The sequence below is a fragment of the Oenanthe melanoleuca genome, chromosome 2 (assembly GCF_029582105.1).
Source record: "Oenanthe melanoleuca isolate GR-GAL-2019-014 chromosome 2, OMel1.0, whole genome shotgun sequence".
NCBI lineage: Eukaryota > Metazoa > Chordata > Aves > Passeriformes > Muscicapidae > Oenanthe > Oenanthe melanoleuca.
In genome coordinates this window covers 125920811-125939828 of record NC_079335.1, presented here as the reverse complement: position 1 = coordinate 125939828, position 19018 = coordinate 125920811, and the positions used below count along the sequence as shown (strand labels likewise).

The 19018-nt window shown below is 38.9% G+C and overlaps 2 protein-coding genes across 7 annotated transcripts in view; both read left to right on the top strand.

The window, feature by feature from the left end:
* ANKIB1 (ankyrin repeat and IBR domain containing 1) overlaps positions 1 to 9526 on the top strand; it is an 88698-nt gene extending 79172 nt beyond the window's left edge. For 2 of the 5 annotated variants that reach the window (XM_056482904.1, XM_056482905.1), the window contains exons 16-20: positions 332 to 510; positions 1060 to 1111; positions 4208 to 4319; positions 5863 to 5996; positions 6335 to 9526. In XM_056482904.1, the coding sequence (XP_056338879.1) occupies positions 332 to 510; positions 1060 to 1111; positions 4208 to 4319; positions 5863 to 5996; positions 6335 to 7087 (1230 nt within the window). In that variant the 3' untranslated portion in view covers positions 7088 to 9526. The remainder of the gene's footprint in view (positions 1 to 331; positions 511 to 1059; positions 1112 to 4207; positions 4320 to 5862; positions 5997 to 6334) is intronic. The other 3 variants (XM_056482909.1, XM_056482907.1, XM_056482908.1) reach the window with 3 other exon arrangements.
* Positions 9527 to 13593: 4067 nt separating this feature from the next.
* Positions 13594 to 18750, top strand: GATAD1 (GATA zinc finger domain containing 1). 2 transcript variants are annotated; one of them, XM_056482903.1, is made up of 5 exons: positions 13594 to 13907; positions 13963 to 14144; positions 14472 to 14531; positions 15704 to 15887; positions 16624 to 18750. In XM_056482903.1, exons 1-5 carry the CDS (start codon positions 13700 to 13702, stop codon positions 16812 to 16814), a joined length of 825 nt encoding a protein of 274 aa, XP_056338878.1. In that variant the 5' UTR covers positions 13594 to 13699; the 3' UTR covers positions 16815 to 18750. The 2 variants fall into 2 exon arrangements, with proteins under 2 accessions (XP_056338878.1, XP_056338877.1); XM_056482902.1 differs by having other exon boundaries at positions 13595 to 13903; positions 14019 to 14144.
* The last annotated feature ends 268 nt before the right edge of the window (positions 18751 to 19018 follow it).

Here is a 19018-nt window from a genome sequence, read left to right as displayed (position 1 = left end):
AGCTTCTCTCTCTTTCTTTCCCTTCTGGTGTGCTTGGCATCTGGGAGGAGGCAAAACTGGGGCAGTACCTGGGACTGCTGCCTCCTTTCCTGTCCCTTAGGTCCCTTGAAGATGTTCAATATTTCAGAGTGCAAGGCAATCCTGCTCCAAGCTGGAGGACAGAATGTAGGCCAGTAGAAGAGTAGGCTATGGGGCAGGTATTTTGGGGTACTTTGGTATTTCATAAGGTATTTTCAGGAAAATTGATATCATTCCGCTCAGTATTTATGGAGCTCTTCCTGATTTGCATTTCCCTGTAAAACTGTTTTTTCTGTATTCTGAACTCTTGCAGACAGACCTAGAAATGGTCACTGAAGACCTTGCACAGAAAGTGAACAGGCCTTACCTTCGGACACCTCGCCATAAAATCATCCGAGCAGCGTGTCTGGTGCAGCAGAAGCGACAGGAGTTCCTGGCCTCTGTGGCCCGTGGGGTTGCTCCTGCAGACTCTCCAGAAGCACCCAGGCGCAGGTAATCCACCCAAAAGTCTGCACAAGTCAGAAGTTCTTTTGACAGCTGCCAAAGTGGGTGAATCCACTGCTGTTCTCTATCTGGTAGCTGCAAAGTGTGGTGGTTGTAAATCACTGTGATAATGATATTTTCTTGGACATTTCATCTTTGTGGAATTACAGCCTTTGGGGAAAAACATGTTTTTCTTTTTGAGGATCACTGCTGTGTGTGTTGCAACCTAAATTGCTTCCCTATTTGTGATTAATTAATGATTAGATTTCATGGCTTCCATTTTACTTTTTTTCATCAAGATGTCCCTAAATCCCTGGTACACTTCAAAAATCTCTTAAGTGTCTTTGCTAAACACACTAGGCAGTTCTGGAATAGTCAACAATTTAACAGTAGGGTTTCCAAAATTAATTTTGAGTTAAGAAATAAAGGGGAAGAGTTGTTAAGTTTAGAGAGCTACAATTGCACTAGTTTTCAGATTTCAGTAGGTTTTGAAGCTCGGGAGGTTGTTCATAATTTGTTCTAATTCTAAATTTGATGATGTATCTTTCCATTTTATAGCTTTGCTGGTGGAACATGGGATTGGGAGTATTTAGGATTTGCATCCCCTGAGGTAAACTATTTCTTTTTAATTTTTTTTAACTTAGTTCTGCATATGCTAGAAACACAGGTATGATCACAATCTGCATGAAGAGCTTCCTTGAGTCAAAGCATTTCAAGTCGGTTAAGCTTTCCATTTCATTTATTTCACAATAGAAGGAAATATATTTGTAGCGAATTGTGCAATGACTCTAAACAATGCCTCTGACATGGATGTTGTTATCTAAGGTGGCATTAGATAAGCTATTTCACATTCATTTTCCAAGTATATAACTAGTTTTAAAATTGAATATAAACTGTTGTCTGTGTACTGGAGAGCCTTAAAGTAATAAATTGTGTAGATTACTTTTGAATGCAATATCAATTCAGCAGAATTTGACAAAACATCTTAAGAAATTTCCATCCTCTCTCACAATCCCAACAAAACATGCAGGCATACTCCTAAATATTATTAAATATTTCAAATATATATTTTTATTGTTTTGTATTGAAGCAGGATGGAAATTGCATATTCAAATGACATTAATTTCTGCTACTTTGCCAAGAATGAAAATTATAAGTTTTAAATTAATATTCTATGATCTGTATATGGGAAAGAGTAAGTAGTTTTTAAGACTCCGCTCTAAAAAACTGGAAGCTTCCTATAAAGATTTCCTTTATCATCTTAATTTTTTGTTAATGTTTTGAGAACATTAGATTAAAGCATTCAGTCATGAAGGAAACTTCATTTCAACATTTCCTTGTTTGCTGTTTTCTTTCTAGCTAGTCATTTTTAAACATCTTAGAAAACTCCATGTACTTTTTTCCATATATTTCCTTTGCTATTGTTGGTGAGCATCACGCTGGTGAGAAAATGGCTCGCTTCTCTACAAAAAATCAGCTGCTTCTCCTGTCCAGTTCCTTTAGTTCTTTTGAAATAATCCCACATCTGACATCAAACTCATTGTGCTATTACTGTATCATCAGTGGAACTGGCTATGAGAAAAAGCTGGTAAGAAATGTGTTTAGCAGGAGGTGCAATTGCAGCTGTGCTTAGATGATCTGCTTATGAGTTTTTATGATTTGCCTAAATGTGGCACTGTGTGATGCAAGTTGATTTCTTTGCTATGTAGCTATCATGAATACTTGCAACCACCTATGCTAAATGAATTTTATAGAATTAATTATGGTCATCTTTGTTTGTTCTAGTGAATTTCACTGCAAAGTATTTTATGTAGAGCTGTACTTATACTGACAAGTAGTAGAATGACTGTGTATAGCAGATTATTAGAGAAAACAAAATCTTGCTGGTTTTAGCAAGGAATGCTGGTTATTGTAGAACACCCTGTGAAACCAAGATGTCCTTTCCCAACAAAATTTAAACTTCTTTTGCTCACATGTAGAAAATAGTTCTATGTAATAAGAAATAAGATTTCATAAGTAGTAATTAAGATCTCTTTCTAAGATTGATAAGCAACCAAAACTTAATTGGCTGTTGGTAAAATGAATTATTTTATTGCAAACAAATGAGAGCTAAGATGGTATGATGAATAAATCATGATGTTCAATGATCACTTCCCATGATTCCTTTTCTGATTCAGAGTGATATACTTATATATTTTTAAATAATTCAGTTATAATGTTCTATATCAAGATTTGATTTTGTTTGAGGCTCCAACTTGCATTTAGAAAATCTGTGAGATCCCTAAAAGCTGGAAGAATATTTTAGAGAAGAATCACTTCATGTTTGCTTTTTTTTGTGGTGTTCCATAGAATAACAAGCATATACTACTAACTGCTGTTGAAGACAGAATATTGGGCTAAATGGACCTTTTGTGTGGTCCAATAAAGCTACTTTTTATGTTCTTAAATTTCCATGGATGAAAATCTGCCCACACACGATTTTGTGACTATTCCTTTTGTCTTGCATATGTCATTATGAGTAAGAACTTGGTCTGAGAAAGTTCATGAAAAAAGCCATACTCTCATAATACCATCTACATCAATAAGGTCATTGTGCAAGAGATGTTTAGATGTTGATGATAAAGAGTTAACATAGGAAAGGAAAACTAATGGTACTGTTACCTTTCCCAATTCATTTGTTCAAATGAATCCTTTGGATTACAGATTTCCCAGCTTGGAGCTCACAGAAATAAAGAACAATATTCTTTTCTGAAGAGAAGAGCGAGTACCTATGTGCATAGTCTTACTGCCTTGTCTGTATGAATAACTGAAATTACAGTCAGGTTCAGTGTCAGCTGGACATACCAGAAAATATATCTGGAAATTTCCCTTTGAGCACAAAACTAGTTCCTTCATATTAGGAAAGATATGCAAATTGTATGCAAGTGTTAAAATAATTAACCCTTGTGATGTTAGCTTGATGTGGTAAAGAGTCTTTTCCATAAATGCCATATAAACTATCTAAGCACACACAATATGAGAAAATACAGGCTGCAGGAGTTCAAATCTGTATGGTATGGTTTGTTAGCAGTTTGAGTTAAGCAAAGTAGAGGAGATTTGTAATTCATGGAATAAAAATCCATCATAGACTGTCCAGTAGAAGAGTGTCAGATGTGGCTTACGAAATTCTGGAGCCAGTGTCCTGGTGTCTGGGAAAAGTCTATCAAGTCCCAGTATATGTCTACCAGCTTTCTGTAGTCTTTTCAAAGTTATTTTCTACTGACAGTTGCTGGCAGCAGAGATGCTGAGATAATCTATTGGTCTAATTCACATCAATTGTTTTTATGTTCTAAAATCACTGGGTATGCATTTATTAAAAAGTGTGTCAATGTGTGCATATATAAAGTTTGGCATCAAAGATTTTAAACAAGAAATGTGTTCTTGGAATTGTTAAAAAAGGAGATTGCAAGTATTAAAATGTTGGTAGTACATCTAGTATTTTTTTTTTTGCTAATTCATTGTTTTATAGATTTAGGATTACCTTGGATTTTTTTGTTATTTATGTTAAGCGCATGATACAACTTGCAATTTTTTTTTTTTTTTGAAAGCAGGTGATTTTATAATAAACATATAAAATCACACATTTTTTTATAAAAATGTGGTGCTTGTTACTCGGAAAAAGAGTACTGCATGCTGCCCTGTGTTTTGTAACCTTTGGTTTATGCAGGAATATGCTGAATTTCAGTATCGGAGGAGGCACAGACAGCGTCGGCGTGGAGACATGCACAGTCTGCTGAGTAATACTCCAGACCCTGATGACCCCAGTGAGAGTACATTAGGTATGGACCTCTCTGGGCTGCCTTTTTTCTCTTCCTGCTTCAGGAATCACTAGTAGTGACCACAGTGTTTGTTCTTCTGTGGATACACTTTAAAGAAGTTTCAAATACATTGCTGTATTTTCCAGGATACGACATAAAGGCTTGTCTCTGCAGTTTTTTAATATGATCTTAAAAGTGTTGTTGACTTCACTGTGGCTGCTGCTGTTCTAAAAGAGAAATGCATTGATCTTCCCACTAACAACTTCTCAGCTGTCCAGCACAGGTTTGCTTTTCTGAAGAAATTTCGAAGGTCACTTGTACATACACCAATGAAAAGAATGAGTTGTGCATAGAATATAGAGGCTACAGGCCTGTGGAAGAATGTCCTAAGGCTGTATTCCAAAACTCTGCTCAGCAGCTGTATTGGCAAAGGCAGCCAGGAAAGAAGTTGGCCTGAGCTGTGACTTCCAGGGTGCTGCTCTTCTGAGGCTGGTAGTGCAGTCCCTTTAGGTGTCTCTGTGACTTGTCTGTCTGGGCTGGCTCAATTCTGCTAGAACCTTAGCAAAGGTACAGAAATAGCTTGAATACAAATCATACAGTGGCACTGTTTCTGCAGAGCTGCACTCTGTGTGCCCAGTCTCTTAGCCGTGCTGCACAAACTCTCATTGCTCTCTCTCATGAACTTAACACAGCTTGTTCTTTAAAAGCAAAAGGAGAAACTTTTATTGAGGAGAAAGGGTCACATGTATCCTTTACTTTAGAAAAAGTAATCAAAATTTTGGTGAACTTTGGTTCTTCCCTATTACAAATAAAATGCAAAACTGTGTTGTTGGTTCAAGGACTAGATTTTGACTGAATGCTTGGATATAGTAGTGATGGCCAAGTGCACACTGTTAAAGCATGCAAGAGAATATTATTTTATTTCAGTCTGTCACATTTTGAGTTTTGAAGTGGAAAATTCCATTTTCCAAAGTCAAAATATTTACATTTATTTTTATTACAGGGCAGTTTCTTCTGGAAATAGCATCTTGCTTCTATTTTTTGTTGGTTTTAAGAAAACAACACTGTCACTAACAACCTACTCTTAATTGTGCTGCAATGTTACAGTAAAAATTATTAAAATGTTAACATTACAGCTGAGGCTTTGTCTTTGAAAGAACAGAGAAATGGGCAAACGTGATTTGTAATTCACCTGTGAATGCATCCTGTATTTGTGTCCGCAGGCAGTAATTTTCAAGGCTTTCCACAAGTCATATATGTGCCTTAGAAGCACTTTGCCCCTTCTGCCCATGCTCCCAATACCATAGCCCATGCTTTCACAGAGAAGGGTATTGAGGGCAGAAAGGACAAATGAGCCAGGCAGTCACTCCTAGAATAGTGGGACTGGTGTTTCAGCACTGTGTAAGAGCTGATGTGGAAGGAGTGGTTTGGATTCTTTAATTCAGAGTGAATAAAGGAGTAAAATTACACAACTAGAATCCAAAAGGAAGAGATTCTGTCAGTAAATCATAGTGGAGGAGGCTTCCTTGCTGATTCTTCAATGGCTTTTGTTTTGATTGCCCAGACACTCAGGAAGGTGGCAGCAGTAGAAGACATGGCACCTCCATGGTGAGTTCAGCTTCTATGGGTATTCTGCACAGCTCTTCGCTTCATGACTATACCCCTGTCAGTCGCTCTGAAAACCAGGATTCTCTTCAGGTATCTCCCCTAATCTCTTTTCCATTCTCTCTGCTTTGCTTGTTCTCCTCTGCTCTGCCTTTCTGTGTCATTTTGTCTCTGCAAATTTTCTTAATTCTTCAAGGAGAAAGGGAGAACAAATTACCCATTCACAATGGTAAGAATTGCTAAACAATCACTGACATAACAATAGTTACCTTTTAAATCATGTTGTCAGCTCTGTTGGTAAAAATTGATTCTGATAAAGGATGTGTAGGATTAATGAATGAATTTCAGATTTGAGCCAAAATTACTTTTCATCCAAAATATGTAACAAGATGCAAATTTTATTCTGACAGCAACCTTATGTATTTCCACAGGCTCTGAGTTCTCTGGATGAAGATGACCCAAATATCCTGCTAGCTATTCAGCTGTCATTACAAGAATCTGGCTTGGCCATAGATGAAGAAACTAGAGACTTTCTAAATAATGAGGCATCTTTAGGAGCAATAGGTACCTCTTTGCCTACAAGACTGGACTCTGCTCCCATAAGTATAGACAACCCAAGGGGGGCTTTGAGCAGCTCTGAGCTGCTAGAACTTGGTGACAGTCTGATGAGACTGGGTGCAGGCAGTGATCCCTTCTCAGCCGATCGTCTTCATTCCCACCCCTGCAGTGAGACAAGAAGTGGATTATACTCAACATCAAGCGATGCTGATTCCAGCAGTCAAGATCCCAATACCAATGAAAATCTGCTTGGAAATATTATGGCCTGGTTTCATGACATGAACCCCCAGAGTATTGCTCTGATCCCCTCAACAAGTACAGAAACAGATGAGGAGTCACAGCAACCCAGTACTGAAGATGGGTCAGCAGGGCAACCAAATCGTACAGACACAGGGCTGGAGCCTCAGGAAGAGCATGCACTGTTTGAGGATGCACTCAAAAACGAAGGCAGAGGAACCCAAACAGAGGAAAGCACTTCCGAAGAAAACATTATTCCAAGTGAAACATTATCACAAATTGGTGATAATAACAGGGAGCTAACAAGCACCCTAGATGCTTCAGGAGATAGTTCAAGTCAGACTCCTCAAACCTCAAGTGAATGGACTGAACATGTGCATCTGGTATGAAAAAAATCCTAAATCTGGAGTAAAAGAATGGCAGTGACAGATGGTACAGTACAGTATGTGGAGTAAGCATTATGGAGGCTTTGATCCACATAATTGCAGCTCTGTTGTAACCACTGACATAACAACAGATATTTAGGAGTTCTCTTGAATTGCAGTTCTTCATAATAATGTGAACCTTTCAAGGAATATCCTTTGCATTTAATTAGGTAGTATTTGCCTTTTTGCTCTCAAGAGAAAGGAATAAGTAGGTTGTATTCCACATTCCTAATACAATGCAGCATCTGTTTAGCCTTAGATTGATGATCCTTAACTTGAAAGTATGGATTAAAGGCTTACACTGATTATTTTAGTTGGTTTTCCTAAGAAATAGTTTATTCCATTTTTTAGAATTCATAATTTCACCAAAATAACATCTAGCAGTTCATTTGCATTTTGGTCTTGTTTTCCATAACTTTTCCTTACTTATTTTTCCTTTTTGTTAGCAGTGTGAACGGAGGTATTTAATGCTTCTCTGTAATACTGCTCCAGGAACAAGTTTTAGGGGATATTGTTTCCCTCTAAAATCAAAGATTTTTTCATGTCTATTTACAGTCCAAATGTGCCAAACTGTGAAAAGTTAACTGGCAGTAGCCTATTGAAACAGTGCAGTGTTACTCTATCCAACTAATCCCACAGTTCTTAGCAATGAAAGATACCACTGGGTAGCATTGCTTCTCTAAATTTAACTGGCATATGTTGCCATGGTGACTGCATTTAATTAAATGTAGCCTGTATCTTAAGTTAATAAAACCTAATGCTGCTGTTAAACAGTTATTTTAAATATTAAAATACAGTGAGTTAGCAACAGCTATGCTGTATTTTAAGAGACACTTTAATGGAAGTGCAATCATAGTTCTTTGTTTTCATAATTCTACGAAGCGTTTTATGCACTAATAGTGCAATTACTTTTAATGATAACATTTTATAAAAATATAGGAATACAGAATTTTCATGTATTAGCCAGTCCCACAATTAAAAGTTCAGATAACACATCCTGCTCAACATGTTACGGTGCCTTTGCCTAGCCCAACTGGATAGTTGCCACAGTTAAACAAGTAATTCAAATTCAGTGTTTGTTCTGGAGTAACTATGCTATTAATTGCAAAGACCTCCATAAAACCACCCATGGCCTTGCCTTTACAGTAAATAACTAAACGTTCAGTCAGTGTTTTTGCATATACAAAACACTACTAGGTATTTGTTCAATTGCACAATATTCATTTGCTGTGTGATTACTGTTTAGTGTAAGAAAAAAAAATTTAAAAAAGAAAAAAAACAAACCACAAAAAATCCTTTTCCTAGTTGTTGTACCGTGAAAAACAAAAATACTGGTTTTAGATTTGCTTAAAAGCATCAATCTACAGTTAGTGAGATACAATGGTACAGTATGTAATTACAACTAGAATAAGTTGTTCAAATGGCTGTTTTAATTACATATAATCAAAACTTTTCATAACATGAGCAAATTGCATACACTCCATTTTAAGTTTTGCTTAACTGTTACCAGAGATTTGTTGATATGATATAAAAGTTTATTACTACTGAGTGTGTATAGGCAAGTGTCATGATAGCAAAGTTTATGTATTGATTACTGTGAGTTCAAGTGAGTGTTTTGGTAACTAATTCATGCAAATCCAGCTTTGGAACCTTGCAGTAACAAGGTTCATATTAGTAAAAAATGAAATAAAAATATTTTACCCTTACCCGAAAAAACTTTGTCCATTTTCAAGGATCTTTAGAGAGAATGAATTAGAATAGTCTAAATAATTCTCCAGCTTTTCCTCTAGTCACTCTACTCCTGACATAATATTGAGCCTTTGAAAAATACCTATAGGTATAAAGTCCTTCAACTAAAATGGTCCTTCATGAACTGTCATCATGAATTGGTCTGAAAGTTGTTTAACTCACATAGCTTCCTCGAATGGTAATTTCTGAATAGAAAGATTCTCACAAAAAGATTGTGTATTGCATTGAGATGTCTTGCAAAGTTGCAGTAAGATATGTAAGAGTGCTCTCTGTGAAGATAGTGAAGTTTGTGGGTTCTGGTTTTATGTAATTTGGTTAGGTTGTGCAGTATATCCATTGTTTCCGTGTTACTCTTATGAGCATGAAATTAGACTATTAAATTTGTATTTTCTTGGTACTTATTTTAACACCATAGTCATTGACTTTACAATTCAAAAATAAAAGTTTGGCAAGACTATTTTGTAAACCTGTTAATTTTATAATGTAAAAAAATTACTCTAACCTTGAATTGTTATTTGCACTTTCATAGTCTATACTTGATACATTCCCACTTTATATACAAGTAGGATACTACAACCATGTAGATGTTTGGCCAAATGAATGCTGTTAATAATATGTAAAATTCTTTGATTAAACATTTATTACTTAAACTAATTCCGTTCTGTCTTATTACATCTTAGATTTACTGCAGCAGATCCTTGAGACAGACTGCTGACAGACATTTTTAGGGTGTGTTCAGTACTGTGGCAGATTAGTTGGACACCATGTAGTAAGCTGAATGTTTTGATTTGTAAATATACAGTACCATCACTAAGCTTTGAAAAAAATCTAAAATAGAATTGTCTTAATTGCTACAGCTGTATTGTGCAATTGTTCTTTGTAGAGTAATGCCTTGTCACTACAAATAGTGGTGCTTAAGAGGGGTGACTAATTTTTGTGAAAGATTCTGCTAATTACTGTTACTTAAGTGCCACTTAATATCCACTCTTGTTACCAGGAAATTCCAGAGTGCCGCTGTTACATTAACAGCTCTAAACTATTTTATTTATTGTTACAGTAATGTTATCAACTTCCTCCACCAAGCATGACATGATCTTGGAATCACAGACTGGTTTGGATTAAAAGAGACCTTAAAGACCATGTTGTTCCAATCCCCCTTCCAAGCACAGGCACACTTTTCACTAGACCAAGCTGCTCAGACCTCCATCCAACCTGGCCTTGAACACTTCCAGTGATGGAGCATTCCCAGTTTCTCTGGGCAACTTGTACAGTGCCTCAGCACACTCACAGAAGGCATCCATCCCACTGTAATACTCAGGGAGGCTGGTGAGAATGGAAGCCAAAACATGGCCATAATGATAGCCAGTTTCTTTACAAGCAATTGTCTGGCTTGAGAGACAGCTTTACATGCCTTGAAAGAACCAAGTATTCGTGGTCATTTTAAGTCATCTCTGCCATTGCTCTACCTACCCATGTCCCTCATGAGGGCCAAAAACCAAAGACCTCATAAAATTTGGGGTGAATTCTTGGCTCTACTACAAACTTGAATGAGTAATTAAGATCCAAAAGCTGCAAGGACAGATGCATGTTACTTATGCAAGTAATAACTGTGCAACACATCTCAAGAATAGCATCAGTTGTGGCTCTGGGAATTAAGGGAATACAGGCTGCTTTTCTCACAAGAGAGCTCTTAACTACAGAACCTTAGAACAGAACCATGTGGAAATTCAGAGAGCACTAGTCCATCAGATTTACACCCAATTTCATGCATTTCAACACAAATGTTTCTGGAGAAGCACCCATGTGTCAGCTGATGTGGAACGGTGACACACACATAGTAAGAATAAAGGATTCTACAGTGAGCCAGCTGACTGTAGGATAGCAGTAAGAAGCTAGGAGGAAGCAAGGCAATTAAATCCACTGCAGGACAATTTAACTACTGAAGCAGGAAATGAGCAGTGTTTGTAGATGTGCATCACTTCCAATAAAAACCACTCTCACTGAGAGCTCCTAAGAAGAAACAGTTCTGTACTGACAGCCAGTGTGTCTCTTACACAGTCCCATTCCACAGTGGAGCCAACATTTTATTTCCTCCACTTCTTTGTGGAGTCTACATTGGAAGTTTCACAGAGCAGGGATGGGCTCTGATGATTCCAAGGGGCAACCCTTTCTCTTATTGTGGTAAAAATAAAATAAACTGAAAATACACATTAATTGGGAGAAAACAGTTACTCTGCAACTTTAGCTGAGATTAACAGCACAAAATGCCTCAGCTGCATCAGGCACTTCCAGTCAGGCCTCAGACTGAGCCAACCCACTCTAGCTCCAAAGAGAGGCTAGTTCTGTTAAGGAGCATCAGGAAACAAGAGGATGCTCAAAATTTGGGATCAATATTGTAAGACTTGGGATCCTCTGGAGAGAGGGTACTTTACTTAAAGTTCTGAGCCCCACCCCTCCTTCTACCCATAACTACCAGGTATTCAGCAACTCTCAGACCATTTCAGCTATTGCTTAAGATAAAAGACAGGCTGGGAGTAATTTCTGACAAAACATCATAACGACTGTTCTTTGTGTCGCCTTCCAGGTGAGTTAGGGATGATCAGACAGTACTGACAGCAATCCCTTCCTCTCTCTGGTCTTACACAAGGCCAACAGAATAAGCATACCAGGAACACTGTAATCTCAAGGTGTTGTTTTACTGTGGTTCCATTGAAATGACAGAACCACACTTGTCAAGCAATACTGATCTAAAACTTTTTGACAAGATAAAAATGACTGTCAAAACCATTTCTGAATTATCTTAAACTATCACCTCAAATTAGGTTTCTTAAAGCTTGAGCTTTATTGAGGGTTTTTTATTCAAGTTGTTATTTAAAAGCAGAAAGAATAATCACAGTGGATAAGTTATGAACAATATACAGTAGCATATTTAATTAAGAGCATACACATATATGTAAACCATACACATTCTACATTTGTGACAGAAAAGACCCTGCAGATGGTTTCACAAAGACCAAGGGGTCTTTCTGAAAGAAGCCAGGAGTCAGGAAGAGGTAGAACTGGAGCTGAAAAAAAACTTGCAATTTTTTATTTACTATCTATTAAAAATAGGTCTTATAAATATTCACAAAATAAAAACCTTCACAAAGTATTCAATACTTACCTGGACAAAAATGGGCATTGTCACTCATCTCTAGACTGTTTCCATGCAGACCAGTGAAGCTATGCCAACGTGATGGCAGTGAGAGGGGCCCAGCAGTGGAGGACTGCTGAGGTGAATGGTTGGGAACAAAAGCAGACAGAAGTTGCAAAAGTAAGTGGAGGGAAGTGCTTAATCGCTCTGAGAGATTGCTGATCTGCAAAATACAACTACAGAGAGATTATTAAAGAAACAGAAAACAAGAAAAATGTACCTGATAAGTATAAATAGCTTGAAAAGAGGATTTAAATCAAAATTGAATAAATTTGACACCTGAGACAAGAAAGTCAAAGTTGGTGTGAAAGAGGCATGCAAGAGGTTAAACAGCTGTCCATGAGCCAGTACCAACCCAGGCACACCCTGCATCCACTGCACACTGCATGAGGGGAGCATCTATTAATAGATCCCTGAAAATTATAACTATTTGTGTCCACTGAGGGCAAAAGTCAATTTCATTTGCACCAAAGAAGCTTTAAATAAACCCTAAGGATGGAAAATGAATATGGGAACTAAGATCCTCATATATGACTGGGAATTTCTTTCATAACATCTGATTACAAAAACATCTACACGGGATGGCCTGGGGCCATGTGAGTGGCAGAGGTGAGGAACCACTGTTAGATCACGGTTCCTACATTTGGCTCTCAAAGCTTCAAAGTGCTCGTTCCCTGGCCTTTTAAACTACTTGATATATGACTGAGGTTCCATGCAAGAGGGACATAGAATCATACAGTCGTTTGTGTTTGAAGGGAACCTTGAAGTTCATCTAGCTCTAATCTAACCACAGTCACCTTCCATTAGATCAGGTTGTTCAGAGCCCCACCCAACCTGACCTTGAACACTTACAGGGATGGGACATCCAAGACTTCTCTGAGCAGCCTGTTCCAGTGCCTCACCACCTTGAAAGCAGAGGATTTATTTTAAATATTTAAGCTAAATGAAGGCAAAAATTGGCATATGTTGAGGGTAAGATCCACCAACACTTTCTCCTGAGTCAGGACAATCATTGCAGGCCATCTCCTGTCACAGGATATTAAGAGTTGGAAGTACCTTAAGTACCATCTAGTCCCAACCCCCTGCCATGAGCAGGGACACCTCCCACTACACCAGCTTGCTCAAGGCCTTACCCAGCCTTACATTGCCAGGGTTGGGGCATCCACGGCCTCTCCACAGGGCAACCTATTTCGGTATCTCACCACATTCACAGTAGAGAATTTCTTCCTAATATCTAAATGATAAATCTTTCATTTGCACCCATTCCGCCCTGTCCTGTCCCTGACAGAGTCCCTCTCTGGCTTCCCTGTAAACCTCCTTCAGGCTCTGGAAGGCGCTGCGAGGTCTCCACACGCCCTTCTCCAGGCAGGCCAGCCGCAGCTGCACCCATCGGGCCTCCCCTCGCCGGGACACCGCGACAGCGCTCTCGGTGCCACGGCTCCGGCCGAGGGGAGAGCAGCCCCTGAGGGAGCCGGGGCCCGTCTGTCCCAAAGCCGGGTCGCCGCCAGCAGAGGGCAGGCCCGGCCCCGCCGCTCCACATCCGCCGCCGCCGGGAAGGGGCCGGCGCCGGGGCCGCTGCGGGCTCCGCTCTCCCGCCGCTCGCTGTCGGGCCCGCGGGCCCCGCGCCGGTCAGGATGCCGCTGGGGCTGAAGCCCACCTGCAGCGTGTGCCGCAGCACGTCCTCTTCCATGTGGAAGAAGGGCGGGCAAGGCGAGATCCTGTGCAACAACTGCACGGCCCGCTCGGCGCCGCCGCCCCCCGCCGCCTTCGCCACCACCTCGGCCGCCGCCCAGCACAGCAACGGCGGCGGCGGCGGCGGAGGCGGCGGCGGGAAGCAGGTGAGGAGCCCGAGGGTGAGGGCGATGGAGCCGCCGGGGCCGGGCGGGGCTGGGCGGGGCTGGGCCCGGGGTGTTCGGGCCGTCCCCCTCGCATCCGTCCCGCTGTTCCCCACAGAGCAAGCAGGAGATCCACCGCCGCTCCGCGCGGCTCAGGAACACCAAGTACAAGTCTGCGCCCGCCGCGGAGAAGAAGGTTTCCACGAAGGGCAAGGGCAGGAGGCACATCTTCAAGCTAAAAAACGTAAGGCGGTGCGTGGCGGAGCGCCGGGGCCGCGGGCGAGCGGGGAGCTGGGGCGGGAGCTGTGCCCGGGATGGGGCGGGCACGGAGCCCGCGGGAGGAGTGGAAAGAGAACCCGGTCATGGCAGTTCAGCACTCGCTTCTTCACATGGAATCCTGGAGATGAAAACTCAGCTCTTGATTTAAGCTTTAAAGTAATAACGTTTGCTAGTTTTCTTAGAAGAAAGATAATGTGTCTGTATGTTGTCTTAAAGGAAACACAATTGCTGGAACTTTACGATTGATTTGTTTTAATGCTCTTTATTTTCTGTTTCTGTGTTCTTTTCTTAGCCCATCAAGGCTCCTGAGTCTGTATCCACTATAATTACAGCAGAATCAATATTTTATAAGGTATGATTTATGCAAATCTGTTTGCAAAAATGATTATCCTGTTTCTATTTCCAATTTCAAGAATTATAATGGTGAGTGAAATCACTAGGAATATAGTCACAGAAACTGTTCTTCCTTGCCTAACTCTAATGGAGGATATTGGTTTGCCATAGTTATTGCTGTTAACTTTTGCAAGGTAGTTTACCTCAGTGGTTTAAATAGTTATCATTGTCCCACGTTTTTCTCTTCCAAGAAAAAATGCATCTCTTCTCCTTGGTTTTTTTTTTGTTTTGTTTTTTGTTTTTTTTTTCCCTCACTTATTTCTGTCAGCATTTTTAAACTTAACTTGCACTGTGCAGAGGTCAGGTGACTGGAGATGATCATTTAGATTTGTGTGAGGTTTCCTACCTTAGATGCAGAACATATTTCTCATAGAGGGAATTGGTTGCAGTTCCCCAACATCTCAGCTGGCTCCCATTTGAGAGCTGATGCAAGCTGTCTCAAACACACAGGGACCAAGATCTGTTTACACTTGCAGTGAAACACAAGGGAGCCATCTCACATTCGTGCTTGATAGCAGCTTTACCAGCATGCCAAGGTGTTGGTGTTCTAAAGTTCTGAAATTTGCTTTTGCTTCCCAGTAGTACAAGCAAACAGAATGTTTTTTCCCCCTTTCCCTGAAAAAAAAAAAAAAAAAAAAAAAAAAAAAAAAAAAAAATAGTCAGAAGAGGCAGGGGCAGACTGCACAGCCAGTGGTGACCTGAGGTTCCATAAACTCTCCAGGGACCTGATGCTTCATGCCTGGCATTCCAGATGAATCTCTTGTTTGCTGTTGACCGGTTCAGAAAATAATTACTGTCTTGTGTGTTTGTTTTTATCAGAAATTCCAAAGAATTATGTCAAAACATCTGCCTAACCTCCTTATGCAAAATGTTGCTGTTTTGATACTTTGCAGTGTTGTTGTGAATAGGATTGTTTTGGGTTTTTTGTGTTCTTTTTATCTGTTTTAAAAACAAACACCTTTCTTTCTTATGCCACCATTCTTTTGCATGTGGCTGAATTGAAGCTGCCTTTTAAGACTGGCATAATTTAGGATAATTTAGGGTACTGATACTTAAGAGATGAAGCAGAATGTGAAGTGAAGCTGACAAAATCAGGTTGTTTGATTTCAGTGTCATTTGCATGTCTTCTAGGGTGTCTACTACCAAATTGGAGATGTTGTTTCTGTGGTTGATGAGCAGGATGGAAGAACATACTATGCTCAGATCCGTGGGTTTATTCAGGACCAATACTGTGAAAAGAGTGCTGCACTAACCTGGCTCATTCCTACACAAGCCAGCCCCAAAGACTGTTTTGACCCAGCATCCTACATCATAGGTAATCTCTAAGCCTTCACTTCATACGTGCCTACACTAATGCAGAGTTGTATTTTTTAAAATAACAGTTTAGCTTCATGAGGTATTTTATGCAAGTTCCACATTTTAAACTCTAATCTTGTAAACATCTCATTTACTGTAATAACACTGTTTATTTATCTTGTGTGTATTATATGATTTCTAGTATTGCAGTGTGTGATTATCTCATACTGTGATTATCTGAGTGTTTGTGGGGGCAATTAGAGTTGTGCAGCTTTAAAGATCAAATTATTGCTCTATAGATAGGTTTAAACCATAGTATGATTCTGATATGCCAGTCCAAGTTGTTTCTTTTAAAGTGACCTGCATTACTTGATCTTTATCCTGGGTATTCAAAATACACAGCATGCAAGCACTGGCATAGAGACTGTTCTGCTACTGATGGTAAAATTATTAATTCATAAAAGTCCTTCTAACATGCAGGACATAAATAGAATGTATTTTAAATATATTAACTACAGTACTTTACTCAAATACCAGAATGCCTCAAATGAGATGGAGGGGTAGATCAGCCCAGCAAAATTAAAGGTAGAGGTTTCTTCCCTAATACAGGAGGCTGCCCTCCTAAGAAAGTCATGGATTGCAAAGACAAATTCTGTAAGGGAATGTTGGCTGTTGTGGCACATTTTTATTCAGCATACTTAATTTAATGCCTTTTAAAGTTTTGTCTTTGAAGATTTATTTTTTTTCTTCCCTAGGACCAGAAGAAGATCTCCCAAGGAAAATGGAATATTTAGAATTTGTTTGTCATGCACCTTCAGAATATTTCAAATCTCGATCATCTCCCTTTCCTACTGTTCCTACAAGGCCAGAGAAGGGCTATATATGGACTCATGTGGGACCTACTCCTGCAATCTCCATTAAAGAAACTGTAGCAAATAATTTATAATTTTTTTTTAAAGAAATACTTTGGACTAGTTATTTTGGATGTATCCTCCAGTTTGTAAACCCGATACAAGAAGTTTTAAAAATTATGAAATGTGCCGGTTTACTTTACAGATTATGGTATTTATTTATTTTAGAAATATCAGATCTTTGAAGTGGAAGTTTTCATTCCAGTTGATGCATCATTTCACTGCTCTGTTCTTCGGATACAATTGCTCATCTTGGGACAAAACTGCAAGTTTCATGCTGTCTTTGACTTCTGAAAGTTGCCTGTAGTGTTCATTCTTACTCTTTATTTTCCAAAAGAGGAGTTTAAAAGGCATAATCATCCAGCATTTTATATAACTGTTTATTTTAGTTAACTGTAACTCTTGGTTTTATTCCCTGGTTAAATAATTTAAGATTAGCTTCACCTAAATACTAAAATGGTCAGTGATGTAGTTAACAGTTTTGTGGAGAGTAGTGATGTACCTGGATTTCTCCAGACTAAAATGTCATCTGCAAAGAGGGACTCTAGCAGTCACCTTTTAAGGGAATTTTGTTCATCTGAATCTGAAATGTGGACCTATCTATGTATGTAGCTTTCTGCTAAACTTACTTATTCAAGGGTATAAATTTCTTGGAAAACAGCATGCAAATTCAAAAGGTAATGTTATTTGCCATCCTGGCATCCGCATAGCAGAAGGGTATCTGCATTTCCTGAGCAAGCCAACATTGACATATGATTTGAGTTTCAGATTGTTAATATTTGTTTGCCTGTTAGGTTGGGCTCATAAAATTGATTTTACATTGTTTTTTCAGTCTTCACAATTAATGATGGCAAGAAAAAAAATGGTGAGGCAATTCAAATGAAAAAAAATTGGTAAAGGAAATAAAACCTAATTTTATGTATTGACAGTCTCAACATAACAAGGAAAATGTTTAAATTTCAGAATGGGAGAAATGCCACATACTAAAATATCAAAGAAGTTTTCTGCCCCAAATTTTTTACAAGCCAGTCAGCTCCAAACAGGATGAGATATGGCCTGAATTCCAAGGGCTTAATGGTTCCTGCTGCCTGTGAAGGATAAGAGCTGTAAGTGGCCTTAAATTTAAAAGTACTGATCTTTTCCATTTCTTTTTCTTTGTATGAACATATGTGACCAGCATCCAGAATGTCCAAATCACCTTTAAGATATTGTATGAAAGCATTAAAATGTTGCATTAGGCTTATGTTCTAAGATTTAACATATTTGAAAGTCTCAGGTATTGACAACTTTTAATACAGTGAGACCTGTGAGAGCAGGAACCAGATAGATTTATTTCAGCCTGCAGCCTCTGTTCTGCCCTCTTCAAATACAAGGAAGAACAATGAGCCTTAAGGGAGGAGATGCTAAAGTTAAGGGATACTGTCAATATTTCAAAATGCTCAGAAATTAGCAGCAGATTGCTAATATAGAGTTAAATCTTAATCCTCAGTTGGTTACGAAGATGAGATATGTTCAGTGTGTTGCAGGGATTAATCCCAAGGTGACCTCACTTCTCTCTGTTCTCTTCTTTCATTTCCTCTGAGGTTTTTTTCTTATTTTTTTATTAACAGTTACAGGAAAATAAAAATAAGAAGCCTTATATTTACAGTAACCAGAGTAACTCTCTTGACTCAAATGTTTTCCTTCCTTTATCTACAGTCCACAAGGTTTTTATTTGGGATCACTGTAAACTGTGCTGCCTCAGCATAATCCATGGACCTGTCCTCTTCTGAATTACCAGGGTTGGAAAAGACAGTGATGGTCATTGAGTCCGATGAAGTTTAGCTGCTTTCCTTGTCAAATCCTCATAGGAATAAGGAGGAAAACAGTGCTAACACTGTTTTGTTTTTTTGAGTTCCTACAAGGTACACCAAATGAAAAGTACTTCTTGCCATTTGCCTTATTTGTCAATAAATTGTAATATAAAAGAGACAGTTCTTTTTCATCAGAATACACTTTTCTAAAATTCAGTGCCGCTGATGATTGGAGTATTATACCTCCAACTACAGTCTAAAGTGTAAACAGACAAAAATACTTTTTCAGAGAGCTATCCTTTAATAAACACTAAGTTGTTTTTTTTTTAGTTTTTATTATACTGGGAAATGTTTAAAAATAATTCAAATGAGCAGGAGTTCTGATTGTAAGGTCTCAAAAGAGAATGAATCTGCAGGCAGTGACTAAAGTGTTCAGCTGCATTTAT

Bases quoted from the DNA above. Each gene is read 5' to 3' on its own strand.
- GATAD1 (XM_056482903.1), top strand. From the start codon at position 13,700: ATGCCGCTGGGGCTGAAGCCCACCTGCAGCGTGTGCCGCAGCACGTCC. The intron at 13,908-13,962 runs GGAGCCCGAGGG...GGCTGGGCGGGG, and splicing joins CGGCGGCGGGAAGCAGGTGA to CTGGGCCCGGGGTGTTCGGG. The intron at 14,532-15,703 runs GTATGATTTATG...CATGTCTTCTAG, and splicing joins CAGAATCAATATTTTATAAG to GGTGTCTACTACCAAATTGG.